Source organism: Stegostoma tigrinum, chromosome 4 (assembly GCF_030684315.1).
Source record: "Stegostoma tigrinum isolate sSteTig4 chromosome 4, sSteTig4.hap1, whole genome shotgun sequence".
In the NCBI taxonomy this organism is placed as follows: domain Eukaryota; kingdom Metazoa; phylum Chordata; class Chondrichthyes; order Orectolobiformes; family Stegostomatidae; genus Stegostoma; species Stegostoma tigrinum.
The window spans coordinates 130,444,653-130,462,828 of NC_081357.1; the positions used below are offsets into that span (position 1 = coordinate 130,444,653).

Below are 18,176 nucleotides of genomic sequence, written 5' to 3' on the forward strand. Positions count from 1 at the left end.
ACTATCTAGAGGTCTATAGAATAACCCAGCAACTGGATCATACCACTTTTGCTTCTCAACTCTGATCAAATAAATTCCGTCCTTGTTCACTCAAGAACATTCTCTCTTTCTAAAACCATAATGTCTTCCCGAATCGGTTCTGCAAGCAACATTCTTCCATTTCTAATTTGTTCTCAATATTTTGTAAATCTGAACACGGCACCCTCAGACCGCACCATTTTAAACTATGTTTCTATTACTGCCATTGATTCATTTTCCCACATAACCATGTACATTTCTAGCTCAGCAATAATTCACCCTATTTATAATGCTTCTTCATCTATTTTGATCTAATACAATGCTATTTTCATTGTTAGTACTGTCCAACACTCACTTTATGCATCTTTTCACTTTCTATGTGTTGATGTCCATCTTTCTGTCAACTCCCTTTAAAACTTCCCTAACTTTTGGGTGATCTAAAAAAATCTTAAATGTGAATCAGATATTGACGCAGAACCACACTTAACCTGAAATAAAAGGCAGCTGAGCAAGACGGTCATGATGACAAGTCCTGTTCCATAATTTAATTAAAAAGTGTAAGTCAATACTTCAGGGCAGTAGTAAAGACAAGTTGCCAGGTCCAATAGGACTTTGTACTCAACAGAGCCTCAGGATTATCCAAAGATTTCAAACCAATGCTGAGGAACGGCAGGAGGCTGAGAATGGAGTTAGGGGCATGGGAGAGAACAGCGCTCGCAGGTTGGAGATAAAGACAGTGAAGGGTCACTTTCACTCCTACTCCCCCTGAATCAGCCAACAGTGTTTGCTGGGCTGATACCAGAGGGCTCAGAAGAGCAACAGCAACCTCTAAATACTCCCTGGGTCACAACTTAATCTCTGTGGGCTCAGGGATAAGGGGTACCAATTGGTTCATTAATGAACCTCATTGATGTCCTGCTCTCAAGAGTCCAACTCCTTCCACCCTCCAACTCAGTCACTGCACTGTGTTCTTCAGCCACCTCCTGGAGCTAACAATGCAGATGATCATACACAGCATCTCTCAGATAACACTGGTTACATTGACACACCCCTATTGCTTTTGTAATGGCTACTTTGAACAATTAATGACTTAAATTCTGATCTACATTGCTCATGAATGCCCAGTCTGTTTCTGAGTCAATTCTCATTAAAATGTTGGCGTGTGAGAGGAAGCAGAGTTAACAACTGTCTACTTGTGTGTTCAAAGTGTACGCCACATTTGTATGTAGTATATATGGGTTTTAGCAAGGCATTTGATAAGGTGCCACATGGTAGGCTCATTCAGAAAGTAAGGAGGCATGGGATTCAGAGAAATGTGGCTGTCTGGATTCAAAACTGGCCGTCCAAAATAAGACAGAGGATGGTAATAGAAGGAAAGTATTCAGCCTGGAGCTTGGTGACCAGTAATGTTTCACAAGGACCTGTTCTGGGACCTCTGCTCTTTGTGATCTTTATAAACGACCTGGATGAGGAAGTGGAAGGATGGGTTAGAAAGTTCACCAATGACTTGAGGGTTGGTGGAGTTGTGGACAGCATGGGGAGTTGCAGGTTGCAACGGGACAGTGACTGGATGCAGAGCTGGGCAAACAAGTGGCAGGTGGAATTCAAAGTGTGAAGTGATTCATTTTGGAAGGTCAAATTTAAATGCAGAATACAGGGTTAATGGCAGGATTCTCGGCAGCGTGGAGGAACAGAGAGATCTTGGGGTCCACGTCCATAGACCTCTCAAAGTTGCTACCCAAGTTGATAGGGTTGTAAAGAAGACATATGGTGTGTTGGCTTTCATTGGTAGGGGAATTGTGTTTTAGAGCCATGAGGTTATGCTGCAGCTCTGTTAGAGCACACTTGGAATATTGTGTTCAGTTCTGGTCACCTCATTATAGGGGACAGGTCAAAGCTTTAGAGAGGATACAGAGGAGGTTTACCAGGATGCTGCCTGGACTGGAGGCCAAATCTTCTGAGGAAAGGTTGAGGGAGCTTGTGCTTTTTTCATTGAAGCGAAGAAGGATGACAGGTGACATGAGAGAGATGTACAAGATGATGAAAGGATAGATAAAGTGGATAGTCAGAGACATTTTTCCAGGGTAGAAATGACTATTGCGAGGGGGCATAATTTTAAGGTGATTGAAGGAAGGTGTAGGGGAGATGTTAGAGCTAGGTTCTTCAAACAGAGAGTTGTGGGAGTGTGGAATGCCCTACTGGCAGTGGTAGTGGATTCATTTACTTTAGAGATTTTTAAGTGACTCTTTGATAGGCACATGGAGGCTAGTTAAATGTAGGGTATGCAGGGTAGGTTGATCTTAGTAGGATAATAGGTCGGCTCAACATCGTGGGTCTAAGGGCCTGTACTGTGCTGTACTGTTCTATGTTCTATGATAGGAATATGTGGCCTTACAGTGCTCCATGTTGCAGCTGACTACCAAAGCATACCTGTGAATAAGAGAGTCAGAGAGCATCTAAGTCCCATTGAGCAACAGCCCAGTCATTGCCTTCATGAGGGGAGGAGACAATAGCTGCATCTTGCCAAGGTGCAAAACTGATGAATATTTCACACCACCCAATTAGACCAGCACATTGTCTCTTTAAGAATGATAGTGCTGACAGAAAGTACATGTGGGAACAATCATGTATGAATACTACATTATGCTGCAATTTCTTTATGAGGAGGGAACACGGACTAATTCCAGATATTTTCTACCTCCTGGCATTCAAGCAGCCACTCTCCCATGTGGTGCAACTCATTCCTCTTCTCACAAATTGCAGCTCGGTTAAAGAAACATTTACAGTAAAGTACTTAGCTGCTGATAAAATTACTTTCAAAGTCTATGCATTGCAAATGTATTTAGTCTGATAAACAGCGTGGTCTCTTTGGAGTCTCCTCAGCTATTTCTATATTAATCTTAAATTAGTATAATTCTGTGCTACAGTAGGAATTCTCCATGTACGAATTTCCAAATATTCCTTTAGGTTTAATATTCATTTCTAAACTCAGTGAAAAACTACTTTGATGAACATTAACTACAACAAAGACACCAGTAACTCAGGAATTGAAAATAAGCCAGAAATTTGTCCTCCTCTCTGCTGGGTGTTGAATTTCTAATAAACACAAAAACATTTACAAGTTACAGGCAGTTGCTGATGAAAAATCCCAGTTTCGGAAAATTGAGCATTTTTCATGTGGATCCAAGAGTGAGGCAGCATTCATGCAACTACTTAAGAAGCATCTCCTGCCAACTTTAAAATACTTTCCAATCCAACATCTGAGCCTGTGCAAATCACCAACAAAACAAAAGCATGCAGGCAATATCTAAATCAAAGTGCCAATTTTTAAACAGTCTGCTGACGTCACAAATATTTCAATCATGTGGATGTAATTTTGAGAAAACTAATCAATTGTCTGGCATTGACATATGTACTGTTGCAAATTTCTGTCAAAGTAGAACTGAAAAATTTATTATGCACTTAATTTGAAACGGATTTTTAAAACCAGTTTTCACATTTGTGCACTGGTGAAATATAGTTGTGACTCACGATTGTTAATAAAATAGAATACTGTTGAATGTTAGCAGCAGATGCACAGTTGATGTTTTAAGTAGTCTTCTGAACAAGCTCATACTGAATATCAAGATAGGGTAATTAAGAATGAATTCAAGTTCGTATGATCTGGATATTCCAAAGCGTTCCTAATGAATTTATTGGTTTAAACTGCAATGCTTCATGGACAAACAAAAACTTGCCACAAGTTCTATAAATAAGTTGAACTGGACATTCGACATTATATAAGTAATATATAATCTCAGCGCAAGATGTGTTTAAACTGTTTTCTGTTAAAATGCTTTCCGCATGGTACGGCAATCATGAAGCTGAGCTCTTTAGTAAAATGCTTTGCATCATATTAGATCAACAGCTCCATCTAGGGTTTGTCACTCTGCAGATTCAGAGGTGAACCGGTCATTAAAAAGAACAGTTTACTTCAGCAAACAAGTGTGGGCAGAGATTCAAGAACACTCATTTGGTCAGATTATTCTTCCGGTGTTAAATTTGTTAAATGAGTGTTTAAAGCAGAAGATTTATCAGAACATTTTCATTTTATTTACTTGTGACTTTAATACATATATCTTGATATGCATCAGCTGTCAGCTGGTGTATAAAGTTCAGTCCATTGTCAAATACAATTAACAAACAGCAAAATGAAAAAAATGGAAAAAATGCATTTGAAATCCCATTTTATTCCAAAAAAATGAATAAGTTTAACACAAATACAAATCTTACCACTGTAGACAACAATGAAACAAACCAAAACAATATGAAACAAAATAAACAATTTGCAGAGTTTTAAAAGTGACCACTATCGTCCCATCTGGAGTGATGCCATGGAAACATGGGCCAAATGCTTTGAAGGACCAGGCATTTTAATTAGTTCAAAATGGATCACAGGTCAAAGTTGTTCATTCTGCCCCAAAGATCTGAGGATCCAACGGAACAGTGAGGGGTTAGGGAGTTGTTAAGATACACAAGCTGTAATTTTCATTCCTGATCTGAATTAAATTTATGGGATTAAGGGTGATCTATTAAATATGTGAAATAATGGTGCTTCACACTCTAATCAGAATATTTTTGGAGTCACATCTGCCCAAAAGGCATATTTCTGGGAGAGTGACTGGTCAAAAGAAGTAGGATGCAGAGTTTCCTGCATGTCACACCAGCAATTTGCAGAAAATGTCCTGTTTTACAGGCTGAATTAAGAAATAATGTTTTTTTGAAGACAATGAAATAATGGCTTCACAGATCCAAACTGAGACTGCATTCTTGTGGTCCAAGCAAGCTGGTGACTACATTTAGTCTCACCACACAGACCATATGTAGCATCTCCTGAGGGATCGGATTGTGGGAATACCAAAAATAGGAAGACTCTTCCCTCTAGAACACTGTCATGAACACAGATAATCATGGAAAAAAAGCAGCTATAAGATATGCTTCGTCTTTATCTCCCATAATCCCTGACTCAGGGTAACAGAGTCCTACCTAGATCCAGGCTTAATCTGTTGTATGGGAAATCACAAATCTTAAGGAAGTTTTTGAGGGTTCTTCTACTGCTGTCTCCCCAGTGTAGTGACAGATACACACATATACTCTTCTAGAAAGCAGTACAAGTGAAACCAGAACAACCAATTGAAAGCAATAGTTGTTAATGGAAATTTATTGACAGGTTTCAGGTTGAGGAAGATTAAGGTCTTATTCTGGGTCAGTTCGTGTTTGTTCAGACACTCTGCAGTACAAACTATTAGCACCGGGTCGGAGAAGAAATTAATCAGCGTGGTACGGTACAACAATTTGCTGAACTTGGGAAAGAAACTGAAGGGCTGGAGTAAAATACAAATTAATTTTAGATGTAAAGAAATAGCAAGCTTCCAGAAATCATCCTACTTGACATTGATGCAACAGGAAAACATTTGATTCCCTTTATACTTCCTGTTCTTGTTGCCTAATGAGAATAATGCTCCTTTATAAGGGAGGGCTTCATTGTCAGAACACTTGCTCCTTCCTGCTACAATTGAGCCAAGTATCAACATGCAAACCTATAAATCAATGTGTGTAATGAGTTTTATCGGGTGTTGGTGCTAAGTCACTTCAGTGAACGGGGGAAGAAAGAGAGAGAGTGAAACTCTGAGAAACTCGCCATCAGTCAGCATTACACTATAAACACGTCAAGTGAGTTTGAGGAGTAAATAATACAGGATTCTGGAAATGATATAGTTGTCAGCTGCCCTTTCTTGATTTTGAGATTTGAAAGTAAGAGTATGAAGGGAGTTTCTGCAATAATGAAGTGTTTCTGCCGACTAAACAGTGTACTTCTGCATAATTAAATACACCATGTGACTGCTTCAACAGTTACAAATAAACTAACCTGTTCAAAGAAACCTCTCAAATTATTGTTTGAAAGAATAAGCACACTGGACTAAAATAAGGAATTAAACATTACCTCCTGCAATGTTGTACAAAAGAACTGTTCCCTTTAAAAAGTCGATGTTAACAAATTTGAAAGTACTCACCTCTTTATTTTAGCTAGTTTTCCTTAGCTCTACTTTTATGCACTGACAATGGAATTAGTCCAGTAATGTTCTTGCAAAAAGTTCAAGTAAATATAGAACTACCTCAACCACTTTGTCAAAACCCAATGTTATAATTTAATGCATATTTGCTCCATTATGAGACAAGAGTCTAGTTCAGGTAGACAGGATAGCGAAGGTGGTGTTTGGTACAGCGCCTTTATTGGTCAGTGTATTGAGTACAGGACATAGCAGGAACTGCAGATGCTGGAGAATCTGAGATAACACGGTGTAGAGCTGGATGAACACAGCAGGCCGAGCAGCATCAGAGGAGCAGGAAAGCTGATGTTTCAGGTCTAGACCCTCCTTCAGAAACGAAGAAGGGTCTAGACCCGAAATGTCAGCTTTCCTGCTCCTCTGATGCTGCTGAGCCTGCTGTGTTCATCCAGGCCTACACCTTGTTATCTCTATTGAGTACAGGAGTTGGGAGGTCATGGTGTGGCTGAGCAGGACATTGATTTGGCCACTTTTAGAATGCTGCATTCAGTTCTGGTCTCCCTGCCATAGGAAAGATGTTGTGAAACTTGAAAGAGTTCAGAAAAGATTTACAAGGATGTTGCCAGGGTTGGAGGGTGTGAGCTACAGGGAGAGGCTGAATAGGCTAGGGCTATTTTCCCTGGAGCATCAGAGGCTGAGGGGTGACCTTGTAGAGGTTTATAAAATCATGAGGGGCATGGGTAGAGTGAATAGTGAAGGTCTTTTTTTGCCAGGGTAGGGGAGTCCAAAACTAGAGGGGCATAGGCTTAATGTGAGAGGGGAAAGATTTAAAAGGGACCTGAGGGGTAGATTATTTACACAGAGGGTGCTCCGTGTATCTAATGAGCTGCCAGAGGAAATGGTGGAGCTTGGAACAACGACGACATTTAAAAGGCATCTGGATGGCATATGAATAGGAAGGGTTTAGAGGGATATGGGCCAAAAGCTGGCAAATGGGGCTCAGGCAGATTGGGATGGCGAGTTGACTTGAATGAGTTGGACAAAAGGATCTGTTTCTGTGCATGTCAAGCAGTTTGGGAGATCAGTGCTTTAATCAAACTCATTTAATGTCAGTCAGATAAGGTGACAGCAATTGGACATTTTCAGTGCCAAAAATCACAACAATGTGAGGAAGTGAAGATTTGTAAAGGGAGATCCAGTGTAAGGGTGGTCTAATAAATTTTGTTTAAGACAGTAAAGGTTTAGTTTGGAGATAGTGATGCAGTTTGTATAAACAACATCCATAGACATCCCGAGATAACAAGATGCAGAGCTGGAGGAACACAGCAGGCTAAGTAGCATCAGAGGAGCACAAAATCTACACCATTGCTGTAAACTCAGTGGTTGCTCTATTAGATCTGAACCTATATAATTAGTCCAGACCTTTTGATCACTAGTCCAGTGACATAATCATCAAGTTACTCTACTCTTATTGTGCTTTTAATGCTGTACTTAATCATGTGATGTTATTTGAGAAACATTTAAAAAAGCAGGGAATTGCCATAATGTCAAGCTTTATCATAAATAACCCTAATCATTATCATTTCCTTTCACCAGAAAGGTCACCTGATTCTTTACAATGTTTGTATATACCACCTGCCATAAAAACCTAACAGAGTAACTTAATTCCAAGACTGTGCTGCACAATACCCTCTTCCTAATATTAATTTGTTGCTCTGGTATCTATACTGGACATTCATAAACAATTAGCATAGATTAATTTCTTCATTGCCATTCCTAATCTTGGAAGATCACAAAATTATCACCTAAGTGTCTCCCTCTATCTGTTAAAAAAGAGAACAATTAAAACGTGGATGTGATGGCTGAGTGATATTATCGCTGGACTGTTAATCCAGAGACCCAGACAATGTTCTAGGGGCACAGATTCGAATCCTGCCATGGTAGATGGTGGAATTTGAATTTGATAAATACCTGGAATTAAGAATCTAATGATGACCGTGAATCCCATTGCCAATTGTCGGAAAAACCCATCTGGTTCACTAATGTCCTTTAGGGAAGGAAACTGCCATCCTTACCCGGTCTGGCCTGCACGTGACTCCAGACCCACAGCAATGTGGTTGACTCTCACTGCCCTCTGGGCAATTAGGGATGGGCAATTAATGCTCCCTCACCAGCGATGCTCATATCCCGGGAATGAATAAAGAAAAAACAACCTATTCATTTCTGTGGCTGTTATTTCAGAGAACATAAGTTATTTCCATTAACTAATTGAAGGTACAATATCAAGGAATGTAGTGTGTTTTGTAAAAGATGACCAGAACTTTACATATCACTCAAAGATAAAGTTTTCCAATGGAAACAGAGAGTACTAGAATCTGGCAGTACCTGCAGACAGAGTAAGAGTGAATGTCTGGATTTTGCCAACATATTAAACCTGCTGGGTGGGGTCAGGGAGGTTGTTAAATGGAGCTGGGAAGGTGAAACAAGGAGTGACATGTTCTTCATTTCCCACTGCCATCTCAATGGTGACGGTTGCCTCTGTAGCCGGGGCGTTTCTAGCCCACTGGCACCTCCATCACTGTGCATGCTCTCCAGGGGTGCACACTGCCTCACCAATGTTGCTGAGCTGGCGGCCCTCTGAACTTCCCTGAGGGGGCTGTCAGTGATAAGACAGGACGGTGGTATCTCTGACTGTCAAAGTGTTTTCACTCCCCTCTTTCAGGCCTGTTGCCAGCACCAAATTAAGCCCGGCATTTCAGGCAACGACATTTTGTGAGAAGTGACAAACTTCCATACAAAATCATTGACCTCAAGTGCTAATTGTCATTCTTCTTCAATGATCTTGCAGCCTTTTCTGCTTCTAATGCTTGTAGTTCTTCCTCTTGTCTGAAATAGTAATTCCGTTTCATTTCCAATCTATCCCTTTGCTAATGTAACCAAACACAACTTTTAGAGATTCTCCATTGATCTTAAATGCTATATTTGTGTTGTGTGTGCCCACCATAAGTCCAAAAATTCTTCTCCATAGGACTTAACACATGGTTGAGCAAACCGTAGTTTACGTGTTCTCAACCACAAAGTGCTCTTGTCCGCTTAGTTTCCTGTTACTCAATAGCTAATTTTGTAGAAGCCAATTTGCCTACCACATAAAGTCAAACTCACTGGCAATCACATTTGTCTCAGTCTGCATTTAGTTCATCTTCCGAACAGGCATGCATATTTTCATCAATGCACATTGCACACTATTGCTTAGGGTTCATACTTGGTGTGATTTTTATTACTTGTTGGTTTACATGTAGAATAACCGTGAGCTGTTTTCGATTAGTTTCTTTTCACATTTACAACTCTTTCTACACACTTTCCAAACTTGCTGCAATGATAGACCTCATTTAATTAATTCTGGAATGCAATCTGCCAATATTTCACTATTTACTATGGTACGCTTCCTAAATTACAGAAGTCACAATATATATATAATTGTTGGCACTTTGACAACATATAATTGTATGCAAGTATGATGGGTTGCAATAAAGTTTCCTTTCAGTTTACTAGCCAATGCAGTGATTGTATATGAGGACGAAAAAATAAATTCACCCCAAGAGACGATGGCTTCATACAGGTTTTGATAATGCAGTTGGTTTCAACAGATATGCAAAAACATGCAGCTGACAAATGGAGTAAGAATTTGTTTCATTTTAAAAGCGTGTACCAATAGTCAAAAATAACCGAAGAAGAGGAATTATACGAATTAAAAGACATTAAATGGAATGTGATGAAAACAGGCAGGAATTTTATAGCAGAGCTAATGGGAACTGCAGATGCAGGAGAATCTGAGATAATAAAGTGTGGAGCTGAATGAACACAGCAGGCCAAGCCGCATCTTAGGAGCACAGAAGCTGACGTTTCGGGCCTAAAATAGTATCAGAGATAATGGGAACTGCAGATGCTGGAGAATTCCAAGATAATAAAATGTGAGGCTGGATGAACACAGCAGGCCAAGCAGCATCTCAGGAGCACAAAAGCTGACGTTTTGGGCCTGGACCCTTCATCAGAGAGGGATGGAAATTAATCTAGTCTCATTGCAAGCATTTGGCCCATATCTCTCTGAACCCTTCCCATTCATATGAGCCAGATGCCTTTTAAATGTTGTAATTTGATTGTAGCATCATCCAAATCTGTAAGGGTTTATCCAGACGATCAAGACTTCATCATTCAGTAATGGTGAGTGTGTTGCTGCTGCGGTCATCATTTATTGCCCTTTACTATTTGTCCCTGAGAAGGTAGGAGTGAGCTGCCTTCTGCTGTAACCCTGTGGTGTAGGTAACTCACACAGTGCTATGAGGGAGGGAGTGCCATGATTTTTGACCCAACAATAATGAATGGTGCATTTTCTGTTGCACTCATCAAGACAAATGCAAGAACACCAAGTTTCAAAAGTAACAATAATTCATACACCATGAGCAACAACTGGTTGAGACACTGCCATGGAGAATACTTCAGAGAACAGTTATTTCCCCGAGACTGTTGTTTGACTGAAAAAGATGCGGTACATGGACAAATTCATTTTTCCTACAGGGAGGCAGCTGTTGCATTTGAATATATTAAATTTCTAACAACATAAATGAACTGCACTGCTAATCTTAATTTGGCTGTTGGGAATCCTAGGCACACTTGGGGTTGTTCAATAATTACTGTCCACTTTTAACAAATCACATCTAATGTTGGGCACTATACTCCAAGTTTTGCAAACATGGGCTGTTTCAGCACTGCCAGTACTTTGCCAACAGTGAACACCTGTAGGAAAGCACAATATCATACAATCTACCAGTCACTGGGACATATGGTCTAAATATTTGGCATTACAGCAGCATTGAACTTTGCAGAGTGGCTTATTGGTTTGGCTGCAGCATCCTATTAATGGGGAATATCTCTTGTGTTGTTAATGCATAGTGGCAGCACGAACTGGATAGCTTTGCATGTTTTTGAGACACTTCATTTTTGAGTGCGAGCAGCAGCGGAGGTAAGATGGACCCGGAAGACTGCAGCTAAGGTAAAGCAGGTTATTTTTAAAATTACTTACTGGTAGCGGGCAGCGGTGTTTTTCTCTTTCAGAGAAGGAGCGGGAGCAGCAGAGGAAGTGACGAGGACCAGAGGGGCAGCCGGGAAGGAAAGCAGTGACCATATATATCAGCAAGGCGGCTAAACCCGAGACTCTACAACTGTAGAGTCTCCCACCCGCCCTCCTCCTCTTACCTAGTTAATAAGGTAAGGTTCATTCTAAACTTTCTCTATTGAATATAAGTTTGTTATTAATTTTATAGCAACTTGAACTAAGCTTTCTACTTTAGTACTGAGTGGGTGTTCAGATAAGTGGGGTATGGATGCTAGGGCAGTTGCTTGCTCCTCCTGCAGAATGTGGCAGGTGGGAGATGTGGCACACGTCTCCGCTGGCTACATCTACGGGAAGTGCACCCAACTACAGCTCCTTGAAAGCTGTGTTAGGGAAATGGAGCTGGAGCTGGATGAACTACGGATCATTCGGGAGGCAGAGGGGGTAATTGAGAGGAGTTACCGGGAGTTGGTCACTCCTAAGGCTCAGGACAAGGATAGATGGGTTACAATTAGGGGGGAGGAAAGGGGACAGACAGTGCAGAGATCCCCTGTGGGCATTCCCCTCAGCAATAAATATACCGTTTTGGATACTGCTGGGGGGGATAACCTACCAGAGGAAAGCCATAGTAGTCAGTTCTCTGGCACTGAGCCTGACACTGTGGCAAAGAAGGGAAGGGGGCAGAATAGATAAGTACTCGTGGTAGGGGACTCGATAGTTAGGGGAATCGACAGGAGATTTTGTGGTCAGGATCAGGATTCCCGGAAGGTATGTTGCCTCCCTGGTGCCAGGGTCCGGGACGTCTCCGATCGGGTGTATAAGGTTCTAAAAGGGGAGGGCAAACAGCCAGAAATCGTGTTACATATTGGCACTAATGATATAGCCAGAAAAAGGATTGAGGATATAAAAAGTGATTTCAGGGAGTTAGGATGGAAGCTGAAAAGCAGGACAAACAGAGTAGTGTTCTCTAGTTTACTACCGGTGCCACGAGATAGCGAGGGGAGGAACAGGGAGCGGGCGCAGCTTAACACGTGGCTACGCAGCTGGTGTAGGAGGGAGGGCTTCAGATATGTAGATAATTGGGATGCCTTCTGGGGAAGGTGGGACCTGTACAAGAAGGACGGGTTGCATCTGAGCTGGAAGGGGACCAATGTCCTGGGTGGAAGGTTTGCTCGAGTAGTTCGAGAGGGTTTAAACTAGTATGGCAGGGGGGTGGGAACCTGAGCTGTATACCGGAGGTGAGCGTTGATGCAGGTGAGGCAGTAGCAAGAGGTAGACCAGCTAGTGGGAAGGATTTTCCTGGGAAGGAACCAAGGGATCAGTTAAAGTGTGTTTGCTTTAATGCAAGGAGTATCAGGAATAAAAGTGATGAACTTAGAGCATGGATCAATACCTGGTGCTATGATGTTGTGGCCATAACAGAGACATGGGTTTCTCATGGGCAGGAATGGTTGCTGGATGTTCCAGGGTGTAGAGCATTTAAAAAGAATAGGGAGGGGAGAAAAAGAGGAGGGGGTGTAGCACTACTAATCAGAGAGAGTATCACAGCTACAGAAGCTTCCATTGTCGAGGAAGATCTGCCTACTGAGTCAGTATGGGTGGAAATTGGGAACAGCAAGGGAGTAGTCACCTCGTTAGGGGTTTACTACAGGCCCCCCAATAGCAGCAGGGAGACTGAAGAAAGCATAGGTCGGCAGATTCTGGAAAAGTGTGGACGTAGTAGGGTTGTTGTAATGGGTGACTTTAACTTTCCCAATATTGATTGGAACCTCCTTCGAGCAGAAGATTTGAATGGAGCTGTTTTTGTAAGGTGTGTTCAGGAGGGTTTCCTAACGCAGTACGTTGACAGGCCGACGAGGGGAGAGGCCATTCTAGACTTGGTGCTCGGAAATGAGCGGGGGCGGGTATCAGATCTTGTGGTGGGAGAGCATTTTGGTGATAGTGACCATAACTGCCTCACATTCTACATAGCTATGGAGAAGGAGAGGATTAGGCAAAATGGGAGGATATTTAATTGGGGAAGAGGAAACTATGACGCGATTAGACATGAGTTAGGAAGCATGGACTGGGAGCAATTGTTCCATGATAAGGGCACCATAGACATGTGGAGACTGTTTAAGGAACAGTTGTTGCGAGTGATGAATAAATATGTCCCTCTGAGACAGTCAAGAAGGGGTAAGATAAAGGAACCTTGGATGACGAGAGCGGTGGAGCTTCTTGTGAAAAGGAAGAAGGTAGCTTACATAAGGTGGAGGAAGCTAGGGTCAAGCTCAGCTAGAGAGGATTACACGCAGGCAAGGAAGGAGCTCAAAAATGGTCTGAGGAGAGCCAGGAGGGGGCACGAGAAAGGCTTGGCAGAACGAATTAGGGAAAACACGAAGGCATTTTACACTTATGTGAGGAATAAGAGAATGGTCAAAGAAAGAGTAGGGCCGATCAGGGATAGCATAGGGAACTTGTGTGTGGAGTCTGAGGAGGTAGGGGAAGCCCTAAATGAGTTTTTTGCTTCTGTCTTTACGAAAGAAACGAACTTTGTAGTGAATGAAACCTTTGATGAGCAGGTGTGCATGCTGGAATGGATAGAGATGGAGGAAGCTGATGTGCTTGTCATTAAGATTGACAAGTCGCCAGGCCTGGACCAGATTTGTCCTCGGCTGCTTTGGGAAGCGAGAAATGCAACTGCTTCGCCACTTGCGAGGATCTTTGCACCCTCGCTCTCCACTGGAGTCGTACCTGAGGACTGGAGAGAGGCAAATGTAATTCCTCTCTTCAAGAAAGGAAATAGGGAAATCCCCGGCAATTACAGACCAGTAAGTCTCACGTCTGTCGTCTGCAAGGTGTTCGAAAGGATTCTGAGGGATAGGATTTATGACCATCTGGAAGAGCATGGCTTGATCAAATGCAGTCAACATGGCTTTGTGAGGGGCAGGTCATGCCTCAAAAACCTTATCGAGTTCTTTGAGGATGTGACTAGAAAAGTTGATGAGGGTCGAGCTGTGGATGTGGTGTATATGGACTTCAGTAAGGCATTTGATAAGGTTCCCCATGGTAGGCTCATTCAGAAGGTCAGGAGGAATGGGATACAGGGGAACTTAGCTGTCTGGATACAGAATTGGCTGGCCAACAGAAGGCAGCGAGTGGTAGTAGAAGGAAAATATTCTGCCTGCAAGTCAGTGGTGAGTGGTGTTCCACAGGGCTCTGTCCTTGGGCCTCTACTGTTTGTAATTTTTATTAATGATTTGGATGAGGGGATTGAAGGATGGGTCAGCAAGTTTGCAGACGACACAAAGGTTGGAGGTGTCGTTGACAGTATAGAGGGATGTTGTAGGCTGCAGCGGGACATTGACAGGATGCAGAGATGGGCTGAGAGGTGGCAGATGGAGTTCAACCTGGATGTGGATGCTTTGGAGACGGTTCAGAGGAGGTTTACCAGGATGCTGCCTGGACTGGAGGGCTTATCTTATGAAGAGAGGTTGACTGAGCTCGGACTTCTTTCATTGGAGAAAAGGAGGAGGAGAGGGGACCTAATTGAGGTATACAAGATAATGAGAGGCATTGATAGAGTTGATAGCCAGAGACTATTTCCCAGGGCAGAAATGGCTAACACGAGGGGTCATAGTTTTAAGCTGGTTGGAGGAAAGTATAGAGGGGATGTCAGAGGCGGGTTCTTTACACAGGGAGTTGTGAGAGCATGGAATGCGTTGCCAGCAGCAGTTGCGGAAGCAAGGCCATTAGGGTCATTTAAGAGACTGCTGGACATGCATATGGTCACAGAAATTTGAGGGTGCATACATGAGGATCAATGATCGGCACAACATCATGGACTGAAGGGCCTGTTCTGTGCTGTACTGTTCTATGTTCTATGTTCATCCTTCCAGCTTTAACACCACCATAAGTGCCCACATTGACAGTGTTGCCATGCAACCCTCTCTAGACCCATTTTTCACTAATAATTTTCAGGGTTTCCTCAAGCCCCAAAATATTTTGTTCAAAATCTGTTTGAATCTGTTTAAAATCTAAACTAAAGGTTGCAGGACAACTATTCCCCAGTGGTTTTCCACAGCAATATCTTGACCAATCAGCATCCACTTATCAACCGTTCAGCCCCTATTTGTCATGCAATATAAACTGCTGTCTCTTTGACATTTTACGTTCTTATACCTGTTCTGATGAGTGCAAGACGAAAGGCTTCAACAGCATCTCTTTCTTCATCATACAATAAATTTGAGAATTAAGAAATAAAAATTTGAACTGAAATATGAAAAACATGAGGGAACAGATATCAAAGGTATTGCAAACTTTAACCGTAAAGGTGAATAGGATCAAAGGGATAGAAACTGAAAACAAAGGAAAACTAAGCAAACTAGGAAACAGAACATCAGAGCGTAAATGGGCCCCATTAGTAGAGAGATACTGGGAGATGATTAAAATGAGTGGCTGTCCAATGAGAAGAAAAACAGCACGAACCACACCCAGCTATGAAGCTACATAATTTCCAGCCTGGTAACCCAAACCCGATAAAATCAAAAGGACTATCATTTTCAGAAGATAATGGCACTTGCTAATTCCCATATGGGGTCTGCCTTAGTTCTCACCATGTAAGTGAAGCTTTCCATCTTGTGTGGAAGAAAATCAGCGATGTTTTACAAGACTTTTGCTGAGAATAACTTAAAGCAGCTGAAGAAATCTATGTTTATGTGATTTCACTTGATTGATTAGAGGAGATGGCCTCTGACATAAAGAGAAACACGTTCACTGCTGCAGGCCATAGACCCAAATATAATAGGGAATGTGAACAGGCTATAATTTGGGATCACTTGTCAAGAGATATTTACAGTGTGCACAACAGGTACATGTTTACAATTTAAAAAACACAGGAAAAAACTTGCTGTTTATGAGGCACTTCAATTTTAATAAATAGCTTTTTAAAAAAAACGCTATGACGAGTCATGCCTATGAGCGACACATAGCCGGGCTCAGCATCAATCTTTTAGCACCAGGAGATCACAGGCAGCACTGTAAATAGAAATTAAACATTTTAATCAACCAAAAAAAATGTAAGAGAGATAATAAACCCAAAATATCCAGATGTATGTAAGTATATAATGTGATATTTTCAATATTCACCACCAACAAGATGGGTTCTCCATCACGAATCAAGTGCCAGGTGAGATATGCTTTCAAAACAATATGTGCAGATGGTGAAAATCTAAAATCAAGACAAAGTGCTCAGCGGGTTTGGCAGCTTCTGTAGGATCAGAATTAATATCAGTGATCAAAGACTTTCCATCAGAACGCAGCTTAGAGTCATGCATGTGGGGGAGAAATGCAAATATTCTCCAAAGGAAATGGTATGAGTTCTGACACAAGTTCATTGATCAAACATTAACTCTGACAAGTGATTATTTCTAAATTCAGTGACAATGTCACAATAAAAACAAATTAAATTCACTCATTTAATAAAGGTCTGTCTCTCTTTGAATGCAACAATTTGCATTTATATGCCAGCTGTAATGTAAAAAAAATTTCAGGATGGTTTATGAGGGTAAGTTTGCTTCACACAGCTACAAATGCTGATTTACAAAGGTTCACAAGTAATCTGTGATTTACCTCCTGATTAGCAAGAAAATTGGCATTGGGCGCGTAAGATCAGAGAGTTGAATGTATGATTCAAAGACTGATCTGGGAGAAACGGGTTTCAATTCATGTGGCACTGGCACTAAGACTGTGCCAGAGAGAGCTGTTCTGTTGTGATGTGTTTCACTTGAGCTGTACTGGGACTAATGTACGTTTAAATTGAATAAAGAGGACTGTCAAGAGGACTTTACATTAAATAATGGTCGGTAGAGTTCACTGGTACTGAACCACTAGTGGTGAGGGGAAATTAGGAATATTAAAGAGAAAGACAAGAGATTAGTGCAGAATACAAGCGTGAAAAATGAAAGGATGTGTTTCAGGCAGGGACGGAGTATGTGAACAGAAAAAGTACAATGTGTTTCAGAATAGGAAAAATGCTGAAAAGACATATGTGGTGTCCTTTATCTAAATGCATGCAGAATTGGGAGCAAGCTAGATACAGTGATCCACTCAACATTAATATGAAAAAACATTTACATAAGTAGTGGTTGCAAGGTGACCAATACTGGGAATTGGCTAAAAGTAGTGAAACTTAAAAGTAATGGGGAGAAAGGCAAAAGATGTCGGTCAGTTCTGCGAAAAAAAGATACAATCAATACTGCACTAAGAAGGACAGTTGATAAGTAGTATCGTGTTTGGCTGGAAATAAAACAAAGCAAGGCAAAAGATCACTAAAGTAAATAGTTGAGGCCAAAGGCTGTGCATGCCAAGCAGTTAAGTGTGTTTAAGACAGAGAGAGCTAGGTTCTTGATGAGTAAGGGGATCACAGGTTACAGGGAAAAGGCAGGAGAATGGGGTTGAGAAACATATCAGCCCCTGATTGAATGGTGGAGTAGACTCATGGAAGGTTTCTCACTTTGAATACAGAGTGCAAGTTCCTCATCCTGGGGGTTTAACAAGAGGATGATAGATATAGTGGTGCAATATTCTCAACATTCCCTCAATTCTAGAATGCAGCAAATTAGAAAAACAGAAATGTAATGACTCTACTCATGCCAAGAGGCAAGCAGAAAGAGGGAAACCAGAGGCCACTTAGCATCTGTCATTGGGAAAATGCAGGATTCCATTATTAATGAAGTATTAACAGGATATTTAGAAAACCATAATCAAGCAAAGGAAAAAATGTTTTACGAAATTGTGTTTCAAATTTAGAGTCCTTGAGGATCTAAGAAAAGCAGGTTGGATAGAGGTGAAAAAGTAGATACAGTTCATTTGGGTTAAGACATTCAATATACTGCCACTTGAAATGCTCTGCCTGAAATAGGAGCTTCTCCTTCTAGGAGTTGCGTATTAGCATGGAGTGAGGATTGCATGACTAGCACAGAAAGAGGAAGAGAGAGAGAAGAGGAGTTGGGATAAATAGA

At 41.5% G+C, this 18,176-nt stretch overlaps 1 protein-coding gene across 12 annotated transcripts in view; it reads right to left on the reverse strand.

Annotated features, from left to right (window-relative positions):
* Positions 1–18,176, reverse strand: part of dtnba (dystrobrevin, beta a) — a 537,031-nt gene that overhangs the window by 110,419 nt on the left and 408,436 nt on the right. Inside the window, exon 17 of one of the 12 annotated variants that reach the window (XM_048530773.2) lies at positions 16,108–16,191. The exons of the other annotated variants lie outside the window; for them this stretch is intronic. Within the exon in view, the coding sequence (XP_048386730.1) occupies positions 16,180–16,191 (12 nt within the window). The 3' untranslated portion in view covers positions 16,108–16,179. Of the gene's footprint in view, positions 1–16,107; positions 16,192–18,176 lie in introns of those variants that run through there. 12 annotated transcript variants of the gene reach the window in all.